The sequence below is a fragment of the Pinus tabuliformis genome, chromosome 9, assembly GCF_031772625.1.
Source record: "Pinus tabuliformis cultivar Carrire ecotype Pingquan chromosome 9, CPIR1, whole genome shotgun sequence".
NCBI classification, from domain to species: Eukaryota; Viridiplantae; Streptophyta; class Pinopsida; order Pinales; family Pinaceae; genus Pinus; species Pinus tabuliformis.
In genome coordinates, this window is record NC_142307.1 from 1,905,387,255 (window position 1) to 1,905,409,837 (window position 22,583).

At 34.6% G+C, this 22,583-nt stretch overlaps 1 protein-coding gene across 1 annotated transcript; it reads left to right on the forward strand.

The window, feature by feature from the left end:
* The first annotated feature begins 1,518 nt into the window (after window positions 1-1,518).
* Window positions 1,519-5,123, forward strand: LOC149156550 (aquaporin PIP1-2-like). The gene is made up of 4 exons (XM_089438279.1): window positions 1,519-1,963; window positions 2,445-2,740; window positions 4,209-4,349; window positions 4,439-5,123. The coding sequence occupies exons 1-4, from the start codon at window positions 1,630-1,632 to the stop codon at window positions 4,532-4,534; spliced, it is 867 nt and encodes a 288-aa protein (XP_089294405.1). The 5' UTR covers window positions 1,519-1,629; the 3' UTR covers window positions 4,535-5,123.
* Window positions 5,124-22,583: the final 17,460 nt, after the last annotated feature.

A 22,583-nucleotide genomic window follows, 5' to 3' on the forward strand; every position in this document is an offset into this window, starting at 1 on the left:
ATTATTTCTAATAAGAATGGAATATTTTATTATTTAAATTTATGTTTTAAAGTTAAAAAAATCAATATTAAAAAATTAACATATTTAAATTTAATAATTAAAATTTTACAATTTGGGTGTCTATTTTGAAATGGAATTTCTAAATTTTTAATGTAATTATTAATAAATAATAAATGGATGGAAAGAATTTAACTTTTATATAATATCATAAAATATTTCTAGTAGTAGTGAAGATTATCTCAAATGTAATTATTAAATGGATGGTAAGTTAAATCCTTAACATCCACGCAATAATTATATTGATAATTAAATTATGAAAGACCTATTTCAATATAAACACACCTATTGATGTAATAATTAAAAAAATGTTATAAAATTAAATTAGCAAACCAAATAAATTATATGGCTAATTAAAGTTCATAGACATGAAAGCATTTTCTCATCACCAAAAACAAAAAACAAAAAACCTTTAAAATTAAGTAAATTGTAATTTTATTTTAAAACATTATTAATTATAAAAAAAGTAATATATGACTTAAACAAATATAACATCTTCATATGACATTTTTTTAATTAATCAATTTAATTAAAAGAATAGAAACAATATAACTACTTTAGAGATGAAATTGAACCTTTAATTTGTGTACACTAACAAGAATATTTTAGATGCTATCACGGTAATTAATAAGATATAAAATATATCAATTGGGGTTCAAATATATATAATATTTGACTATGACATGGGTTATGATTAATATATCAATTGGGGCTCAAATATATATAATATTCTGACTATGACATGGGTTATGATTTTTTGGGCACGTGGTATTGATAAAGCTCATGGTATTGTAGAATCTTCATAATAAATAATTATTATTAGAAACCAAATTGGTGTAAATTGGTGTATGATGATAACACCACCTTGGCGCATACATACTCTACCCTCTCTGATTTTGAACCTGTGACATCTTAGGAGGAAACACATGCTCTTAACTATTAGGCCCAATAATAATCATTTAAAATAAAATTATAATTAAAAAAAATCTTAATAATATAAAATGTATCATAAAATTAGTGTTTTAATCTCTACCATCATTAATTTATATAACTACACTAATCTACTTTTAAAAAAACATATAATTATATAATTAAAAAAAAAAAAAACAAACTATATCAATCTAAAATATACTCCCATCCAAAATTTAAATATATTACTTCAAAGCAGACGTTTTTTTCAGCTACTCCAACACGCAAAAGTTGCTACGTAAATTTATGAGGGGAAAGTGACTTTTTACACCCGTCGATTGGTAGAACGTTGGAAACTTTGGCACTCGGTGGAGGAACCCTGAAAGCCGTTGGGAAAGAGTGACGGCGAAAGCAGGTAAAAAGAAGAGAAATGCCGGTGACATTTATGTTTGGGCCCGTTGCCCCACCGACCATGCTCGCCTCGCCATCGTATTCGTCACGGCCGCAAGTCGTTTACTCAGCGCGCAACTGTGACTATTTAGTAGCGGGGTTCTCTATATTTTTGCCATCCACCACTCTCTGCAATTCGTTCCTCGGCAGATTTAGGAATTGTGTGTAGCTCTTCAGACAGTAGTATCTCTGTGAATTTTGTGTGTAGCTGAAATGGAGGGTAAAGAGGAAGATGTTAAGCTCGGAGCGAACAAGTATTCCGAGAGGCAGCCGCTGGGGACTGCGGCGCAGACACAAGAGAAGGATTACACGGAGCCGGGGCCGGCGCCACTGTTCGAACCCGGGGAATTCGTGTCATGGTCCTTCTATAGGGCGGGTATTGCAGAATTCATGGCGACTTTCTTGTTTCTTTACATCACGATCCTCACAGTCATGGGTGTCAAGGACGCCACGGATATTTGCGGCGGTTCCGTGGGAATTCAGGGGATTGCATGGGCGTTTGGTGGGATGATTTTCTGTCTGGTTTATTGCACAGCTGGGATTTCAGGTTATAACCCGTTTAGATTCATTTAATTTTGGATTTATCAGGACGGTAAAAAGATTTATTTAATTTTGGATTTATCATTCATTAAAAAAATTAGATTAAAATTTCAAGAAAATTTTCTTATTGAATAAATTGAACACGGATTAAATCAGAGTTTAACAAATTCTTATGGGGAAGAATTTCCAGGGAGTCTAAAAGTGGCTAAAAAAAACTCAATTTTTTTTTATAGAAATAGTTTTTGAATCGAGTTTTTAATGGTGCAAATGGATTCAGCACCATCAAAAACGTCTAGAACACCTAAAATTTTGAAATTTAACCATTATAATTTGGATTTACAAAAATCCTTGCCCATTTTTCTCTAATTATCACTGAAATTTCGCTAACTTTCTGGGCAACTCCTCCACCTCGTTAGACTATGCAATTTCCAGGAGCTGGTTTGTTCCTTTATTTATCTAATCGTCTTTAATATGCCTGTGTGTTGTAGGTGGGCACATTAACCCTGCAGTGACTTTTGGTCTGTTCTTGGCAAGAAAGCTGTCGCTGCCCAGGGCTGTGCTCTACATGATATGCCAGTGTTTGGGAGCCATGTGTGGCGCTGGAGTTGTGAAGGGCTTCAATGCGAGCCAGTATGAGTTTAATGGAGGAGGCGCTAACACAGTGGCGCATGGCTACACAAAGGGAGACGGCTTGGGGGCCGAGATAGTGGGCACCTTCGTTCTCGTTTACACAGTTTTCTCGGCCACCGATGCCAAAAGAAGTGCCAGGGATTCTCACGTTCCTGTAAGTAGTATATTTAGCTCTCCATTCATCAATAAGCACTGGTAGCAGCATTGCAGGTATTACCTGACACTATATTTATAGTTAAATATTTGGGTCGATATTTCTGTGTTCGTTTTAGAATGGGATAGAGCCGAAGGCCATCATTTTATTTGGAAAATATAGATTTTTATTTAAAAATAAAAAACTTTTTTAAATTAAGATGCTGCAAAATAAAAAGCATCTAATTCCCTTTGAAAAAGTCACTTGGCATGAAATTGTTGGGTTTTTAAAAATATTTTGTTTTTAATTTTATATTAATTAATATAAGTATGATATTTCATTATGGTTTTTTAAAATATTTTGTTTTTAATTTTATATTAATTAATATAAGTATGATATTTTATTAAATATATTAGAATATTTAAATGTAAGTTTTTTAATTAATTTATTTCAAATTGATTAATTAAAGAAAATGTTATATCAATATTGAAGTAAGGAAGAAGGTTTCTTATTCCCTCTCCTAGCTTCTAAGAAGGTTAGTGGGAAGATTAGATAAAACTTTTTATTCAAACTATTAGTCTAGAAAGCTTGATATGGGAAATAACATCGTTTATATTGGGCATGTGTACTAAGAAGTCATGTGTATTAGAAGTCATACACTTTGAGTGGGCTTAATAGTTAAGAGCATGTGTTTGTGTTTCCTATTAAGGTAGAGTTATTTCATAAATTTAGCAGTCAAAAAGCTTGTGTTTCCTCCTAAAAAATCATAGGTTCAAAAATCTCATAATAATGTAGAGTAAATTTATGATTATCAACTTTTTACCAACCATTTAATTCGTATGATATATTCATTATACAAATACATATAAATAGAATGAATGAACAATACGAAGTACACATACATCCAACATTATACATAGGATATTGAGTTAAAATTTGCCATAAAATTGTGAGTAAAATTGTAAATTTTAGTAGTTTAAAACAAAAATCCACTTCAAAAACAAATATCTATACAATTTTGAAAAAATAAAAATATTAAAAACTTAAAATAATTAAACCTTATACATGATGATAAGATAACATCTAAACATCCAAAAGCGAATAACATAAAATATCTTAAATGAATATTTTCATTACTGCATGATGCTTGATATTTGCCTACTGATTTTGTACTTTGTAGATGCTGAGTTTGTGTTGACTTTTGTAAATGCTCAGTTTGTGTTGACTTTGTGCTTTATGGTTGCTGAGTTTCAAATACAGCCAAAATTTCGAACCCATCAACATTCTGCGTTAAAATGGTAGAACTAGGAAGAACTAAGCATTAGAATTGCAGAAACCAAAAGAAGGATGCTTCAGATTTGAAATTCCTGTCCATGTGTACTACTAATAATATTAAAATACTGTGCAGTTATGTTCATAAGATATCTGCAATCCTTGATTCTGACCCAGAATATCATAACGTTTGAGCTAACACTTGAATTCTTTACAGATCCTGGCGCCACTTCCCATAGGGTTCGCAGTTTTTCTGGTCCACCTTGCAACAATTCCCATCACCGGAACTGGCATCAACCCGGCTCGAAGCTTGGGAGCTGCCATCGTCTTCGACAACAGTCACGCCTGGCACGATCAAGTGAGTAGCCATTGCTGAAGATATCTTTATCTGAACTTATATTATGATGTTCACAGTTTCTGATTCTTGTCTGGGTATTTTTGGTGCAGTGGATTTTCTGGGTTGGTCCATTTATTGGTGCTGCCTTGGCTGCATTTTACCATGTGATTGTCATTCGTGCCATTCCCTTCAAATCTCGCTCTTAGAAGCAGCAAATTGGAGCAAACAGAGGACTGGTAACACCTGTGTATTGTTATCAGATGTATGTATGGTGTTCATGGTAGATGATAGTCATGATGTGTGAGTGTGATTTAGGCCAAGTGCCATCTGCTTTGAAATGTTCTTGTATGATTCAGTTCCCACATCTACGTAAAATAATGGCCTGTCTCTTGGGTTGCTTATAGTGGATATGTAAATCTTTCCTTGTCTTTTTTTCAACACAAAGCCCATGTCAAGGGATGGTAAAGTTCTGTTTAGGTGGTGTTACAGAAATATTTTGTGAATGAAATGGTGGAGGCACCATTGAATATGGAAAAGTGAGACATCTGGATAGATGATTGATTCTCAAACTGTAGAAACTGTGTGGAAGAGATGCAATACTTTAGTGAAGGGACACCATCCATCACAATGTGCTCATTAGCAGAAAATCTTCTTCGTCATCACATTCGATCACAGGAATAAGAGCTGAGACATCAACCATGACTGTTAATAATATGATGTGATGTAATTATTTTGATCATGATTGTCTATCATATTGTAAATTTTATGCATTATCATAGTTCTAAATCCAGCTGAGACATCGTCCATGACTATCAAGAATATGTTGCAAGTCATTTTGATCTTGTGCATTATCAAAATTCTAAATCATCTCAGTTTGTCATTGAATACGGATTTCTTTGGACATCAAACCAGGACAATTTATCATGGTGGAGTAATTATGAACAATATACCTGAGGCTGGAGTGACTCAAATTTCATTATGAAAAATATAGCTTGTTAGGAAAAATATAGTTTAGGTATGTAAAATTGAAAAACTGAAAATTAATGATGAATTGAGAGAAACAAAAGATAAGTAATATGAAGCAACATTTTATATTACTGAACTATTAAGGATTTCTCACAGTAGTAATTAAAGTAAAGAAAGTAAAGAAACTCTAAAGAAAAAGTAGAAGTAGAAGTGAATGGAAAACTAAAAAAAATTACGATGACAATCAAAATGATAGATTGAAATAAATAAAGAAAAAATGATAGATTGAAATAAATAAAGAAAAATTGGAGAAAAAACAAAAATTACTTACCCAAATGTATGTTAGGAACTTAATGAAAAGAAGTGAAATCAGAATTTAAAGAAAATAAAAAATGAGAATTCAAAAGAAATTGAATAAGTTAAATAAGAAAGGGTGATTCGAATAACTTAAATGAAAGGTCAAAGGTTACATAAATAGTAAGTGTTACCTCCTTAAAGTGATGTTCAAAATATCTAAAGATATCTACAAAGAGGTAGAATCAAGGATCATAAATGAAAAGATGGATTACAAAGAGGTAGAATCAAGGATCATAAATGAAAAGATGGATTAAATATTTGAATAGGAAATTTATAAAAAGGTTTAAGAGACTTTTAATAATAATGAAGATGTCACATTTAATATAAATGGAAACAAAACAATAAATGAAGTGAGGGATAGCATCACCCTTCACTTTCAAAGGGAGACAAAAGAGAAGATAAAATGATGTATACTAGAACTCAAGTTTTATTGGAGAATGTAAAAGAAAATATGATAGTATTATCTTAAGAGTAATTGAAGATCAACGCATAACCTATATTATGTTGTATTAGAGAAGAAGATTGATAATAAGGGTGTGGAAAATGAAGGTGAAACTCCTATAGACATTTTCGTGTTTTTACTCTAGCAAGAGTAGATTATAGGGTCAATGACATTCATTGGATGTGGCATTGTGAAACCATTATGTGATAGGGTATTACCAAAGATTAACGTCTACAATGATTAGAAAGTTACAACAATGGACATGACCAAAGTAAAATAAACTAAGGTAGATGAAATAATCAAAGTTTGATGTTAATAAAAAAATGAATATGGGTGGCCTAATGATCAATAATGGTGGGAGGAGAGAAAAATCATAACAAAATATTAGTATTTCATCTCATCATGTGACCCTTGAACTACATAGTGTCGAGGAAAAAAAAAATTTAGGGGAGCACTATGTGAGAGTTTGATTGTGATATATATGGTTAAAAATATATGAACATGATTGTGGTAAATAAAGGGTTAAAAATATATGAACAATAGTGTGTTGCACTGGTTGTACGCTCAGATGGGTAATTGGAAAGAATTAGCACATTCCTCGGTAAGTAATTAAATAGTTTTGATTTCACACATTAATTTGAAAATTATTTTTTGTGTTTGGTATATTTTGGAGTTATTCTCTTAGTATTTATGGAGTTGTTGTGTAACGCATCATAAAAGTAATTTTGAAAGTTGTTGTCCATCTCAATATTCGGCAAGGGTTGTGAGGGCTAGGTGAGACTATCACACTTTATTGTGTATTGAGCTCATAGTATTTTTTATGTTGGAGGGTTGTTATTATGTGAAGGAATTGAGATATGAACATTTGAGAGTCCCTTGTGAAGATGGTGTTGTGGCAACTAACTTCTTTCAACATTATTTCTCAAAATTGTTTACAGATATATTAGTATTCTAAACAATCATTCTATTATATTCCCTTTTGGATTGAGAATGATTCCACCAAACCTTGGAGGACTTAGATAATCCTTAAAGGATTTGTAAATACATAGAATATATTTGTCTCGAGAGTGCATCAATGCCATTAAGATTGAAATTTAAAAAATTAAGATTCTTCCCTAGTCAAATTAAGATTCTTCCCTAGTCACTAGTGGACACTAGTATGCTAGACCCAACATTACCATCCATTTTAGCTAATTTTGGTTAAAACTCTTAAATTTTCCATGATAGCCTCTCTAATTAAATTCAAGATGCATGATTTAACTACATTGGAGTTTTTTAAGCTTACACATTTCAAGTGAATGTTTACATGTCATAAAAAAAACATTGCCTTCATTTTTTATTGCCATGATGACAAGTGAAATGTTAGCACAAAATGTATAAGCCAAAATCTCTCTTGCCATAAACCAAATGAATCATTAACAATATCTCTTTCCATGAAACCTACATATTATGGCCATGGGGGTTTGTAGGTTTTCATTAAAAGATCTAAATACATGGTAAGCTATATTTTTTATAGGAGAATTCTTTGGATCATATCCTATATTGTTTTGAGTAGGAATTTCATCTAAAGGTAGGATTGATACCAACATTGTCACAACCTATGAGGCTAAGAGGTTGAATGGTGGGGTCAAAATCTCCAAATTAGAAACACTTAAATTCTATGTTTAAATACTTAGTAAAAGCACATTGAAATAATAGATTTTCAGAAAGAATTAAATTGAGTATAAATAGCGGAAGGGCACAAAAATATAGATCTTTAGAAGACTCATATCGAGATATTTATGACACGTCTTGAGGTGTCTAGATATTTTTTTCTATTTGCCAATTTTTTTAATTGTCAAGAGCCTTTGGCGAGCCAGGCCTCTAAGAATTTTCCTTTGGGTATAGTAACTCATCCATGTTTTTTATTTTCCATTAAATTTAAATTCCATGGGATTGTGTATTATGGTATTTTACAAGAAAGACTAATAACCTTATTTAACTATGTACTCACCCTTTTTACAACCCCATATGACAATGCTGCTCTCCCCCTGAGAGATGGAAAATTTGCTAGAGAGGAGGGAGGAAAGGAGAGACCAAAGGGGAAGAGAAAAAAGAATGTGGGGTTTTTTCCAACTTTCCCATTGAAAGGAAAAGTACGAAACTAAGAGATATTAATAATAATATGAATCTCTTTCACACTTCTACATTTAGATGGGGAAAGGTTATATATTTTATTTAAAGGTGGATATTCAAGAAGTGGATAATTCCATGTTTTTCCATTACGAGGAAATTAGAAAGAAATAATACGCACTAGAATTGATAAACAAAACAACCTTGAGAATGGATGTGAATTATTTAAATGTTACCCAAAAAGTAACACTAGTAATGAGCACGATGAGCATGTTAGTGATGAGTTGTAAGTGGTCACCATTGAGGAAATACTCAATGATGATTGTTTTAAGTTCGTCATCTATGGATGCATTCATGATGGGTTATGAATCACCATCCCTAATGTCATTATTGTCTACTAATTTAGACTTCCTCTCTATTTTTCAAAGATCATTAAGAGAATCTTATTCCTTTCACATCTCTAAACCAATGAGGAAAATTGTGTCATTATATTTTTATTGTTAATTGTTTCATTTTCCGTTTAATTGACATTGTGATCTAATTTTGTGGGGGTGATTTACTTTTCCAAAGGATCAAAGGAGGTATTTTAAGGCATCTTTGAAGATATCGAAGGAGGTATTTGCTTTTGCAAAGTCTTGTTATTTTTGTTATGATTTTATTGGAATCTCTAAGGGGTGAACTACATATGTAATAATGAGTTAGCATGGTAGTGGTTGTAGTGAGAATGAGAATATATATTAAAATTATCATTGTTTAAAATATTGATTTATGATTATTTTTCTTGGATATATTCAAGGTATTTTGGTTGTGCATCTCATCATAATTTACTTTTAGAATCTGTACACTATGTCAATATTTAATGTCCATTATGTGTATGGGGTTTATTATATTCAAGTATGTATTTGTATAATTTACTTTTGGACTTTGTACACTATGTTAATATTTAATGTCTATTATGTGTATGGGGTTTATTATATTCAAGTATGTATTTGTATCAAATTATCAGTGATTGGAATGATATAAGTTCAATATTTGAGTAGTTTGAGGTCAAAGATAATAAATAGTGGCTTCAATACCTCAAATCCTTATATGACTTCTTTGAAGAAATCTTTTTGCAAAAAGATGGTTAAAGGTAAGAAACAATGAGGAACACTTTAGGAAACTAGGGGAGAAAAATATGAAGAAAGTCAAAGATAAATGGAGAAATAAAAGAAAACTTATGAGCTTTAAGTTCTTTTGAATTTTTATCTATTGGTTATTAAGGTATGTTGGTGAATGATAATTCAATGGGAGAATTCAAAAGCTAAGATGAAGAAATCATAAGATTGAGTAACCATAAGAAATGTTTTTCTAGATTGTTGACATTATAAAATCATCCACACAACATAGAATCAAGGATCATAAATGAAAATATAACTAAAAGGATTGAAGAAGAAATGTGAAAAAACATTGAAGAAGAGTTAAACACTAAAGATGTCAATCATAAATTTGATTGAGAGTTAAGAAGATGAATGAAAGTTATGTATAAAATCACACATCAACTTCAAAAGGAGAAATAAAATGAGATAAATGATGATGTCAATGGAAAATAATTGAAGGCACTAAGCTCCATTTGAAGACATAATGATCAAATATGATGGAATCATCTCAAAAGCAAGACGAATTGAAGATTAAACACTAAAAATGATTAATGATAAGGGTGTAGAAAAAGAAGGTAAAACATCAAAGGTAGAATCTTATCAACATTATGATCATCATGAAAAGTTTACAATAATGACAATAATTGCATATTCACTTTGATAAGTGTGGAAAGTGAAGCCAACAATAATGTTGCATTATGGAACCTTTATGCAATCAGTATCAAAAACTAACATCTATTTATTACTATATGCCTATGATAACGGAATATAAATTGTGTAACACCAAATGATCAAAGGTCAATGTTGATAAACATTGATTATAAATGAATGGATAATCAATTTTTATTGCACAAGAGACAAAATTTAAGGAAATCAAAATACTCAATTTCATCAAATGTAAATTCTTTAACTAAAAAGATTTTCAAAAATGTTGTGACCCCAATGGGGTATATAAGGGGCAAAATGTGCATGTCATAGTACATTACCATTGCTAGTGAATCTACATGGGCAATGAGTAAGACTTAATCTACATAATAGAGAAATATACTTTATTACACATGTTGAATTAAATGAGTGTTGTGTTAAATGTGTTTGGTTTACTCATGAGTTACTTTTGTAATATCCAGGGATTTATTTTGCAACTAATCATAATTTTATTTATGGGTGTTGTGATCCATGCCAATATTTGATCCACATTGTGTATGTGTTGGGTTACCACACTTTATTATGCATTGAATTCATAACAATTTTGATATTGGGGTTTTTATTGTTTCAAAATTTATGATATGATTATGTGGGAGTCTTCTATGATATAACTTATCGCAAGGAATTTCCTTTAACAATAGAATGTCTTTGAAGAGCATTGAGGGAGTATGTGAAATAGTTTATGGGCATATCTTTTTTTTTGTGGTAGCTAACCCACGGGAGGATATGAATTGTTATGAAACAATTTATGGGTATATTATATTCTAAGTGAACTTTTGTTTTCTTTGTGTTTCTAGATTGACAATGAAACCACCAAATATTGGGGTCCTAGACTCCTGTTAGAGGCTTTGTAAGAAAATAAAGTATGTTTTCCTTGAAAGTGAACCCATGCATAAATGTCATCACTTAGAGGATTCAAGATTGGAATTGTTTTATCATTACCATCTTGGAAGTCTTCTATAGTCACGAGTGAAGACTAATATGTTCAACCCCACATAAACATGCAATTGTGTTCCTTTGGTTCAAATTTGCATTTCAATTTTCTTCTTGAACATTTATCATGATATGTTGATTAGATTCAATCTAAATGAATGATTTAAGAACTTGGGGTTTTCAACCTATATTTTTTCAACTAATGTGTTCACTTTAAATGTGTAGGGAAAAAACTTACACATACAACGACATAAACCAAAATGATCATTGACAATATGCCATGATGTGAAAACCTCAATATTATGAGTGTTTGAGTTTGTTGACTTGTCATGCAATATTATGAAATCCCTAAAAAGTTAGAAGTTCCGAAAAGGTATCATGGGGATTATATCTCATACTATTTTAAGGACTTTGTTCTTCTTCCAAGGATAGGGATAGGATAGGTATTAGTGTTAGTACTATGTGGGTCATTAGGTTTGATGGAGGGAGGAAAAAATGATAATTCATAAAGAATTAAATTTCAAATATAAATAGTGAAAGAGCATTGAAAAAAACTTATGTTTAGAAGACTTTATGTATAGATTGCATTAGACATAACCTGAGCAGCTTAAATTTTCTGACTTTGCCAAATTCTCTACTATTAATAGATTCATTGAGCTATAGTTGAAAATAATAAGTCATTTGGGCATTGAATAATTGAACCATATCTTTTGTCCATTGAATATCAAAAGATTAGATTGGATGTTCCTTACAAGGTAGCATGTAATAAATTAATTTTTTACTTACCTTTACAAGAACCCCATATCACTATGTCATTCTCTCCTTGGGAAATGTGAGATTTTCTAGAGAGGAGGGAGGAAGCGAGAGACCAAAGGGTGAGGAGAGACAAAGGAAGGTTGGGGGTGTTTCTAACCTTCTCAATAGAAAGGAAAATTATGACATTAGGAGGAGATATTAGTAAGAACATGAAATTCATTTTCAAGTTTTCACTAAGAAATATGGAGACAAGATGATCTAGATTAACTCAACAACCTAACCTTGAGAATGCATTTGAATATTTCAAAACAAAAAGAGAGGGGAATCTTTGAAAATAAGTTAATATATGCAAGAGATTTAGAAATATGTCTTCATTGACTTCCTTTCGTCATGAATATGGCACATTGTATATTTTATCTTTTAAAATGATTTAAGAGGGTGAAGGGAATTTTTTCTCTCTCTCTCTTTTTATTATGTATTTATTTATTTAAAATAATTAAAAATAAAACAAATACACAATATGATTTTTCTCATCATTTTGGGGTTTTTCCTTTTTTTAATTTTCTTTCAAAAAAATCAGAACCTCTTTTCTTTAGTTCTTTTTTTCCTTTTTATGATTTTGTTTTCAATAGTGTTTGGTTATTGACCTATGATTTAAAATTTGTTGCAATTTTGTACCAAAAAAATGTGCTATTTATAACACTTATTTTCAATCTAGAAGTTGATTTTAGGATTTTTGTTTGCAATGGTATTAAATATTAAGGCCACTATTTCCAACAAGTCGTAATTTTAGTCCCTCAAAAGAATGTTGATGTTACATGGAGCACCACTTATTTATTCAAAATTGATTTTTATTTTTTTTGTTGTAATGGTACCGACGGTTCAATCCATGATTTCAAATAAGTTGTAATTTTAATTTTAAAAAGGGCATTGTTATTAGAACCATTTTTTGCTTTGAAGATTGATTTTAAGATTTTTGTTGCAATATTATAATATTATTAGGGTCATGGTTGCAAAAGGTGGTAATCTTCACTATAGAGAAAAAAGGTGGTACTAGTAGCACAACTTTTTAATTTGGGGTTGATTTTAAGGTACTTGTTAGCAATATTACGAGGTTTTAAATCCATGGTTATAAAAGGTTGCAATTTTAACCTTGAAAAAAAGAGAATGCACAACCAGTAGCACAACTTTCAATTTAGGAGTTGATTTTAGTGCTTTTGACCCAAAATATAGGTTTTAGAGGGCTAAAGTTATCATTTCAATGTCATAGTTGTTGTCAAGTTAGTAACTATGTTCTTTATGAAATATTTGAATTATCATTACTTAAATACCTTCTAGTAAAAGTGTTCCACTTTCACACTAAGATGATTTATACATTTTGCACCTTGAACTAGTATGATATCTAAAAAGGAACCTTTCATTTTGTATTGTTTAAAAGACCTTCCAAGAGTTTCAATAATTATTAAATATAGGTATGTAGATAGGGGCACCCTTGTGTTAATTTCATAGAGTCTTAGAGAGAACTAGAATAATCCACCATTAACTAGTATGGAAATCCAAAATAAAGGTATGCAACATTTGATCCAACTTGTAACATTTCTCCAAAATCCAAATTACTAAGAACCTTGGTATCAAATTCAAGATTGAGGTAATCAAAAGCATTGCCCACATCCATAATAGACACATCTTGCGGAGAGGAGGCATTATTCTTGTTGCACTAATTTTGTAATAGGTCTTATCTGAGACATTTCACAAAGGTATTGACTTGGACCTATTAACTTCATTAGGATTATGATGTTTTGGGATAAGGATAAAATATGAGGCTAAGTACCCATCCCATTTTAATGAAGACCAAGGCTTCTTCCACAATCCTTATAAGGTTCCCTACTATTATTTCCCAATACCTTGTGTACAACATTAACCGAAATCCAACTTGCCTTGGAGTCTTATCTAAATGCATAAAGGGGCCAACCTTGGTTAGGTTAAGGGTAAAAGGAATTGATATTTTGAATGTGAAGCAAAAGAGAAATTTGAAATGTTAGTCTTGAGAAATGTTGCCTTCAAATGGTCAATTTATTAATATACCTTATGTTTGAATGTTATGTTTTTGTAATACAGTTTTTTGGATTTAATGAAAATGATTTTACTTTGAAATAATTTCTTTAAATAACATCAAATCAATCTAAATTCTATATAGATTTAAATATCATACAATCCCTCTTAAACCTAGTGGATGTAAACATCTTTAGTTCTTTCTACCACTAGTAACACTTAAATAAAGAAGAGGAGATATCATTTGTGTGTGGAATGTTGATAACAAATAATAACTGGTTAGTATTAAATAGAAAAGGAATTTAAGCCAAATGTGAACTTTTGAAAATCATTATATAATTTTTTTATTTAAGAGGATTTCCCATTTAATCATTTGACATCTATTTCCATTATCTTTTCTAATGTCTAACTTAGATATGGTTTACTTATTTAACCTTAAATTTTATTATATTTTGCATTTAAAGCTTAAAATTGTACTCTTACAAAATTTTGACATAAATGTGGTGTATTTTTATTAGTGAATTAATATATGTAGTACAATATAAGGGTTACAATAATTAATTGCAATCGTAATAGTCCAATAAAGAACCAAAATATATTAGATGTTATACTTTTATTGATGAAAGTAATGTTCACTTCCTTTTGCAAAGGGGAAACCTCCAATTGAACACAATTACTATTACAAATAACTTCACAAGATATCTCATTAATTTACTTATGATTATTTGTATAGTATTATCTATCTCTAAAGAACATTCTAGAGGAGGAACTTTTTGGTAGGAAAACCTTCTATGTAGCCTTCTTACATTTATTGCTTTCACACTACTAAATTGGCCTCATTTATTAGAGATGGCTTCCATATTGTTGTAGTGGCTACAACCACCCTCCAAAATTTTGCCTTAGCTTCATTTTGGAGCCTCCCACCAACCATCCTTAACAACATGTCTTGCACTGTTCAAGTACAAATGCTTCAGTTGAGTTTTAGTGGCTTATGAGCTAGTGCTTGTCAACTTGTTTGCCTCCCACCCGCAGGCTGACACTCTGGGACTTAGTCATTTTCTGGTTGTGATGCTCACCTAGGAAATTATGCAATTCTGGAGGGGAACTAGCCTTCTCTCTGGATATTGCGCAATCCATCTGGGCTGCCTCCTGGGCTCCAGAAATGCGCAATTTAGTCAGCCTGCCTCCCCTCTAAAAACTACGCAATGCAACCCAACAATGGGCTTCATTTCAAAAGTTGTGCAATTATGACTGACAGACAGGGCTTCAGTCCATAAATTGTGCAATGGATGAGGAACGGCCAGACTTGCTCAGCCCATAAACTGCACAAATGTCATTCCCAAGCTTGCAGACTGTTGCATGTGCTCCCTGGTTGACCGGTCCCCTCCAGGACTGATCAATATTGATTTGGATGCATAGGATGATTTTTTCCGAAAAATAAAAAGCATCCCTAGATTTTAGGGATCCATTTTTAGCAATTGGATGTTACATGCAAAATTCGTTTTAGAAACCTCCTGCCAAGTGTCGCTTTTTCCTAGATTTGTGGCATGCACGTCATAAGCCTTGATCTTATCAAACTTATTTATTCGATGCTTCATAGCTCATTCCTCACATCAATCTTGGAGCTCTAACATCCCACATTTCATCTAGGAGCATTCAGCACATTCAACTCAGCTTTTTTTGGGTAAGTTTGCTTCCCATGTCTTTTGCTACTTTTCTGTCACTTTTTGTATTTTGCTTTGTGTGAGTGTTTTTTTCTTGGTTTTTAATGCTTTTTGTCATTTTGATGCATATTATCTTGTAGAAGCATCGTTTTAGTTTTTCATTGCATCTTGTTGTTGTCGCATACATGACATTGTTTCTGCACTTACAGTCGTCGTTGTGGCAACTCGCTTCACACACATGCTTGTTTCTCCATTTCTAAATCATGCACTCATTGTTTGCATGCATGACCATTCACTCATGTTTGCACTCAGCTTTGCCATGCATTCAGAACTTTTCATGTTTTCAGTCGCCCGTCGGCAAGTCTGGGTTACCTTGGCCCTGATCTTGTCGTGCCCAGCTAGAAACACGCATTTCTAAGAGTGAAATATTTGCCTTCCTCCTAGAAATTGCACAAAGTTGGCCCATCACTAGCCTCCATGGTTTCTCTACACAATTCTGAGAGGCAGTGCCTTGCTGGCCCTAGAAATTGCACAAATGCAGTTGCTAGTTTGTAGTCCTTGCTGACTAAAAATCCGCATTACACAATTTCAGTCTTCAGCAGGCTAGGATAGATTGTGCATTGTGCAGTTCCAGTAGTCACTCAGCCTCCTGATAGCCCAGACTGTGCCTTGCACAGTTTTGGCAGTCAGTCTCCCAACCTCCCAGAGAAAATTACACAATATTCCCAGTAAATCACCCCAGTATGTTGCATGTCAATCCTCAAAGTTGTTTTGGTTTTAAACTGACAGATTTCTTGCCATGAGTGTTTCTCTATCTCCAAGTATCACAGGTGTTCTTCCGTCTCCTGACAATACATGTACAGTGGCCTCTACGAGAGCAGGGTCAAAGGACACCGTTGAGAGTGCAACTGTAGATGCAATTAAGCAAGTGTCTATGAGCATGCCTATTTATGAAGACACCAAGTTGTTCATAGGCAAGGATATCAAGATGAAATGGCAAGACATCAATGACACATTCTTAGGCACATTTGAGGAAGATCTGGAAGACCGAAAGGTCTATGTCAACATTCACAAGTCTGGCTTGTACCAGATTGCATGCAGGTATCCCACATTTCCATGCATAGACATGATCCACTAGATTGTCTCGCATACCGATCCAGAGAAAATGGTGTTGAGCAGTGTCAATGGAACAAAAAATTCGATCTTTAGGGTGAAGTACTTTGAGGAGATGTATCACTTGCCACAACGAGTGATCACAATGGAAAAACCCTTCAGTTGACCCAGTAATAGTGAAAACTCAAGAGATATCTTGAAGAGCTGGGTGAAATATCCAACCAAGTTCAGGACATACCAGCTCTTGGTCATCTTTGCATGCCACTTTCATGGCCAAGAGAGCACAGAAACCTTCCCACAGAGTTGGGTGATTACGTTAGATGAACTGGAAAGTGAAGGAAGACCTTGAAACTGGTTCGAAATGTTGGCTCTCAAGTTGATTGAATAGGTAACAAAAGCCTGACATCTTCCCAAGAGTTAGCAAGAAAAGATAGATAATAATGTTAGCTTACATAGTGGATGTAGTCTGTGCCCGTCAGCAGTTCCCGAGCTTGGGTTGGGCATGGACACCTTCGGAAACCTCTGTGCACACTTATTGCAGGTTGTTCTCTGAATGCAACTTCCATGGAGTTATCATACAATTATTAGACCAAATCGTCACCCCGATGTACAAGATGATATTTGAGCAATATCCACCTTCCATGTCGCAGGCAGCAATGGGGGCATTGATCGACATAGCAGATTGTTATGCCTCACCCCTTGGCACATTCATACAGATGTACAATGGGGAGAAGGCTCTACATGTTTTATCGAAGTTTTCCATGGACAAGCTCGTCATGCAAGAAGTGTCATATCACATCTCAACAGAGTTGTCAGGGAGACTGCACAGGAAGAAGAAGGCACCTTGGCTCGATCTTCCTTTGTGGATCGAGTTGTATGAGATCTAGAATCTCAAGCATGCTGAGGCCAAGATAGAGGAATTCAAAAGATTCACCTTCAGCACCAGAACTTTCAGTCTGTATGACCCACATTGCTTAGTCAAGGACCATTGTGCGAGAGTGCAACATCCTTGGATCCACAGGGCGTGTCATTGGCCTGACGAAGACCCACGGAGATATTTCTCTCACTTCTCAAGGCTCAATGAACCAGTCAGCATAGTTGTAGAGTGGTTAGCAAAGAAAAATGAAATAGCATCTTAGAGAGAAACATCATCAACAACAACAGAGGGTAGCAAACCTGCGTGTGACAAAGGAAAGAGGAAGGTTGTTGAAAGCATAGAGGCAAAGCAAAGCTGCAAGTTCAAAGCTGATCCACTTGCGTTGAAAGCAGTTTTGGAGATTGAGGCTAAGATGCGACAGCCCAACAGGAGGATCATGCAAAGGCAAAGAGAGAAATAGAGGACAGAGGAAACATAAACGGAGTTGCAAGAGTTGAAGTAGAAACTTAGGGAAGAACAAGAGCTGCGCAGAAGAGAGGAGGAAGCTCAGCAGGAACAAGTACAACAAGAGGCGTAACATGCATAGATTGATGAAATTTCACCCATATAGGTTATAGACTCAGCCGAGAAGCGGGCACAAAGCAGACAGGGTGAGAAGTCGCTGGAGCAAGACTTGGCTCAAGAGATTGAACAAATGCTAGAGTAGATGGACACATATATGATTCAGCCAGAGTAAGATCAGGATATTAACGTCATGCCTCAAGACCAAGAGGTCACCCAACCGGCTTCACCATATCTGGAAGTAAAGCAAGTCCCAAGTGATCAAGGAGACACAAAGATCCTTGAAGACAATCCAGAAGCGGAGATGCATAACATATCTTTCGACGAGTCAAACCACAAAGTTTTGTAGTCGTGTAAAGTGCCCACTCTAGATGTCCATGTATCTCCAGCGTAGTTTGAAGAACGAGTGATCATGTCTGATGTGCACAAGCATCCAGTTGCATTAGCTGATGCTACCAAATCATATGTTTAAGCCACCAGATCGATTGTTAGATTCTTGATAGCTGAGAACAAGTGCATGGCTAAGGAATTACAAGTGGCCAAGTAGGGAGGATAACATGTTACAACATCTACCAAAGCAGAGTTGAGGAGAGAGATACTAGATGAAGTATCATCTCTCAAGATATTCATGCGGAAGTTGTACTCCAAATTCGTCACCGTGCATAATTCAGTTGTCCATCTCAATGGTTGGTAGAAACGCTGTGCTAGGAGAGAATGCATCTAGTCAAATATGCACATTATTGTCGATCACATGCAAACATGGAAAATGAGGTACAAGGGAGCCCCACTGCATTTTCCAAAGATGATGAAACCAAAGGCGGTAGAGTTGAAGGCATGCATCCGAAGTTAGATTCGAAACTATGAGGAACTCCCACAGTTCATCACCAATTTGTAGGATTCACATGCACGAGTGTTGGATGTCATTGTAATTGGAACACTCACTGAGGCAAAGACAAAGAACCAAATCCGACCATAGCTAGACATATACTTTGATGATTTGATGTGCGTAGCCACCAACACAGACTTAGAGATCAACGAAGACACTAAGCATTAGTATGTTGCTAGGTCTGTTTCACTCAAGACTATGATGTGCATGTTATCAAACAATTTGGACAGAGGTGCCAAATTAGTGTACCTGGATGCAACAGAGGAAACAGTTTTCTTTCAAAAGGATGTCACCACAGAGTACACAGACACCATCATGGAATACCAAGCTTGGCATTAGTTCGCCACCGTCGATCATCGCGAGGATGTCGAAGAGTTGGTCTTCCCACAATTTTTCGAGAAATAGTGATGCCTTGCATGGCTTACTCAAGCCTATTTTTGTCTCACATGGGTACATGTGCAGATTATAATGTAAACATGTTGTAACAGTGAAAGACCATGTGTCGATAGTAGAATGTAACAATCATGTAGTAGTTGAAGAGTCATGAGGGTAGGTGAAGAGTCACAAAGGTGAATGTCAAGGGTCACCCCTCCATTCGTTATTTATAGAACCTCGTAACTCATTGTAAAGCGTTTTGGTAGCCAAGCTTCCTATAGGTGTAACTTAGAGAAAGCTTGGAGGATATCGTAACACGCCTTGGCTTCTCCATAGTGTAGAGCTAGTACATATCTTTGGAGGAGCAGGTGGCAGTGACTGTAACATTTTGCTATCGAGACTAGTGGTTGGTCATGGTTTTATGTGTGATTGGATATTTCATTCTTTTAATATAATAGAGCCAACATGTTTCATGCATTTTTTTTTAATTGTAGTTCAACTATCATGGTTATTCTAATGATATATGTAGCTCTTATTTACGCATGTATGTATGGACTATTCTGTATATGTTTGTATGAATCTTATAGAAATGTGTTGTTGATATAACCATCACATTGGATTGTCGGCTATCCTACTTTCCAGATTTTGATGTATTTCTTCTCGTGTGTTCCCTTTCAAGTTGTGTGATATCACAGGTTTCTAAGGGGCACACTCGTCCCCCTATTTTGTGTGTTAGTGCCATTCATGCACCTTCTTTGACTTGCTACAAAGGTCACACCTTTGCTACCAACAAGGACATCTTACTTACCTCTGCGCGCAATCGCAGTCAAGGTGATACCATACGACCCCACTGCTGGGACTCCTACACCAAATTATCTGAGGTCTAGTTGGGACTTCTTACCAGGGAGATCCCTTGACATGTTGGCGGGTCCAACACCGTCAACATTTCTAGCACTAGAAGGAGGGCAAGATGACAAGCTGAGTCCTCATATCCTATTTTGAATCTTCACACATCAGTCACGGATATCGTTAGAGTTCTCCCTCTGCGGTTTCTGTCTAATTCTCAACCTGTCGACATCACGAGGGAGTTTTATGATCTCTTATCAGAATTCACGTACAATAGTGAAGATCAAGTGGCCTGGCTTGAGCACTTACATGACTTCCTTGCATTCTTAGAGGATGTAGATGAGTTCAGTGAATTTGAGGTCATCTTGCTTCTTTCACACACACTTTGTGAATCCTCGGAACGATGGTGCCGCAACCTGCCTCACAATTGCGTGCACTCACCTAAGCAGATTTGTGATCTAATTGAATCTACTTTCCATCATTTTGATCCTGAACCTCTTGAAAAAAAACTGTTAAAACAACGGAAGACTCCGCATGAATCACCTATGGATTTTTGGCAGTGCTTTTGTGTACTTTAGTTTGAAGCTCCGAAAAACCAGATGAAATTCCAATATATTTGGGACATATTTGAATATTTCCTTCACAAATAATTATATCCTAAGATGAAGTTGAAGTTAAAACCCCGCTCATCATACTTTGGTGATGGAGTTGCATAATCACAAGCAGACACAGTTGCTATCACAAGTGAATGTCCACCTTCCACTTATCAAACAACTCCACCCCTATAGAGTGATGTGGGAGAACATGCACACACGCTTGTTCAACTGTCACATCCTCCCATCACCACTACTCTCAATTTCTGCGTAGAATTGATTGGGAAGCCCATGAGTTGTCACAAGCATTTGTTACCTCAGCCTCCATCTTTGTGTTCTTCTGATCCTCTTGATTGTATTGTTTTGTGTTCTTCCGTTCCGAACTGTACACCTATTGTGAATGAGGATCAAGCCACTGATGGAGTTGGTGTTGCACAACCAACTTGTGCTCTTTTTTATGATGAGTATGAATGGTATCCTAAACATCAACCCGCAGCGAAGGATGATCTCCTTCTGTCTACACCTCCTCTGCTTTTTCCTGACATATTTGGTGATTATGCTATCTCTGATTTTCCTTGTGTGAATCCATCCATCCATCCACAGATGCATCTGCTGTTGATCATTCGCAGAACACACCCGATGTCAGTCCATCATTTTAGAGCAGAGAGGAAAAATTCTTCATTGAAAATCCACTTGACTTTTCATTTTCTTTTTCTGGAAATGCAGAGGGTGAACATTTTTGCTTCTCATCTATCCCTCTATTTGATTTACCTAATCATGAGGATGTCGATGAACTTATTGATTTTTCTGATCGCAGTTGTTGTGATCTATTTACCCTTGTATTTGATCACGATGATCATTCTATCATTGTTGATCTTTCAAAGCCACCTGTTTATGATGATCTATATGTCAATGAAGTCGAAATCTCCCAGGTTGTTGAGGCACTTCAGCCAGAGTTGATGGTTATGTCAAGCCCTCGATGTCCTGAGGTTGGTTTGACTTCTGATCAAGAAATTGTTGAAACACCCAAGTCTCCACATCACTCATCTATATGTAGGTTTTAACCCCGTACAGAAACTACCTGCATACGAATTCTTAAAATACAAAAAATAAATAATGTGAGAGAATAACACATAAAACACATATACACATATATTTTCCCCTGGATCCCAAAACCGTGACTACCAGCTTGATTTTTCATTATGTTCCTTTCAATGTTACAATACATATTTATACACACCAAAGCATCCAATACCATGGACCGAAAACCATTGCGCCTAATACCATGTGCGAAAACCATGCACAAAACCATAGGTAGGTCCGCCTACACGTTTCCTCCACTAAAACTACATGATCCCATCACTCATGCATTGGAGGAATCTTACACAGCAAGCACATTTGCACGACGCAAGTTGTCTATGTTTCTCACATTTTCTTGCATGTCACAGTCAAGGGAATGCATATGCTTAACATCTGCACACATTGTAGCACAGCAACATGGAAAGTCCACAGAGTGCATGTCGTGCGCTTTCACTTTTTTCTTTTCTATGGACACATTTAAACTCAGAGTGTGTTTGTCTTCATTGTTATATCTTTCATGTTTGATGTTTCACATGACTATGTTGTTCACGAACCATGCCTTCACTAACATGGGTTGACCAATGCGCCGGTAGCTGCATTGGAAGTATTACTTTACATGAGTAGACCCATGCACCGTTAGCTTAGGAGTAGGAGTAGTGTTTGATTTATGTTTAGTTTTCTTGCATGCATGTTTTCTTTCTTGTATGTTTGTTGTTTGTTTGTTTGTCTTCTTGCTTTTCTTTCACATTTTATTCTACTCTTCGCTCTTTTGTTTGTTTGTTGGTTTACATCTTTATG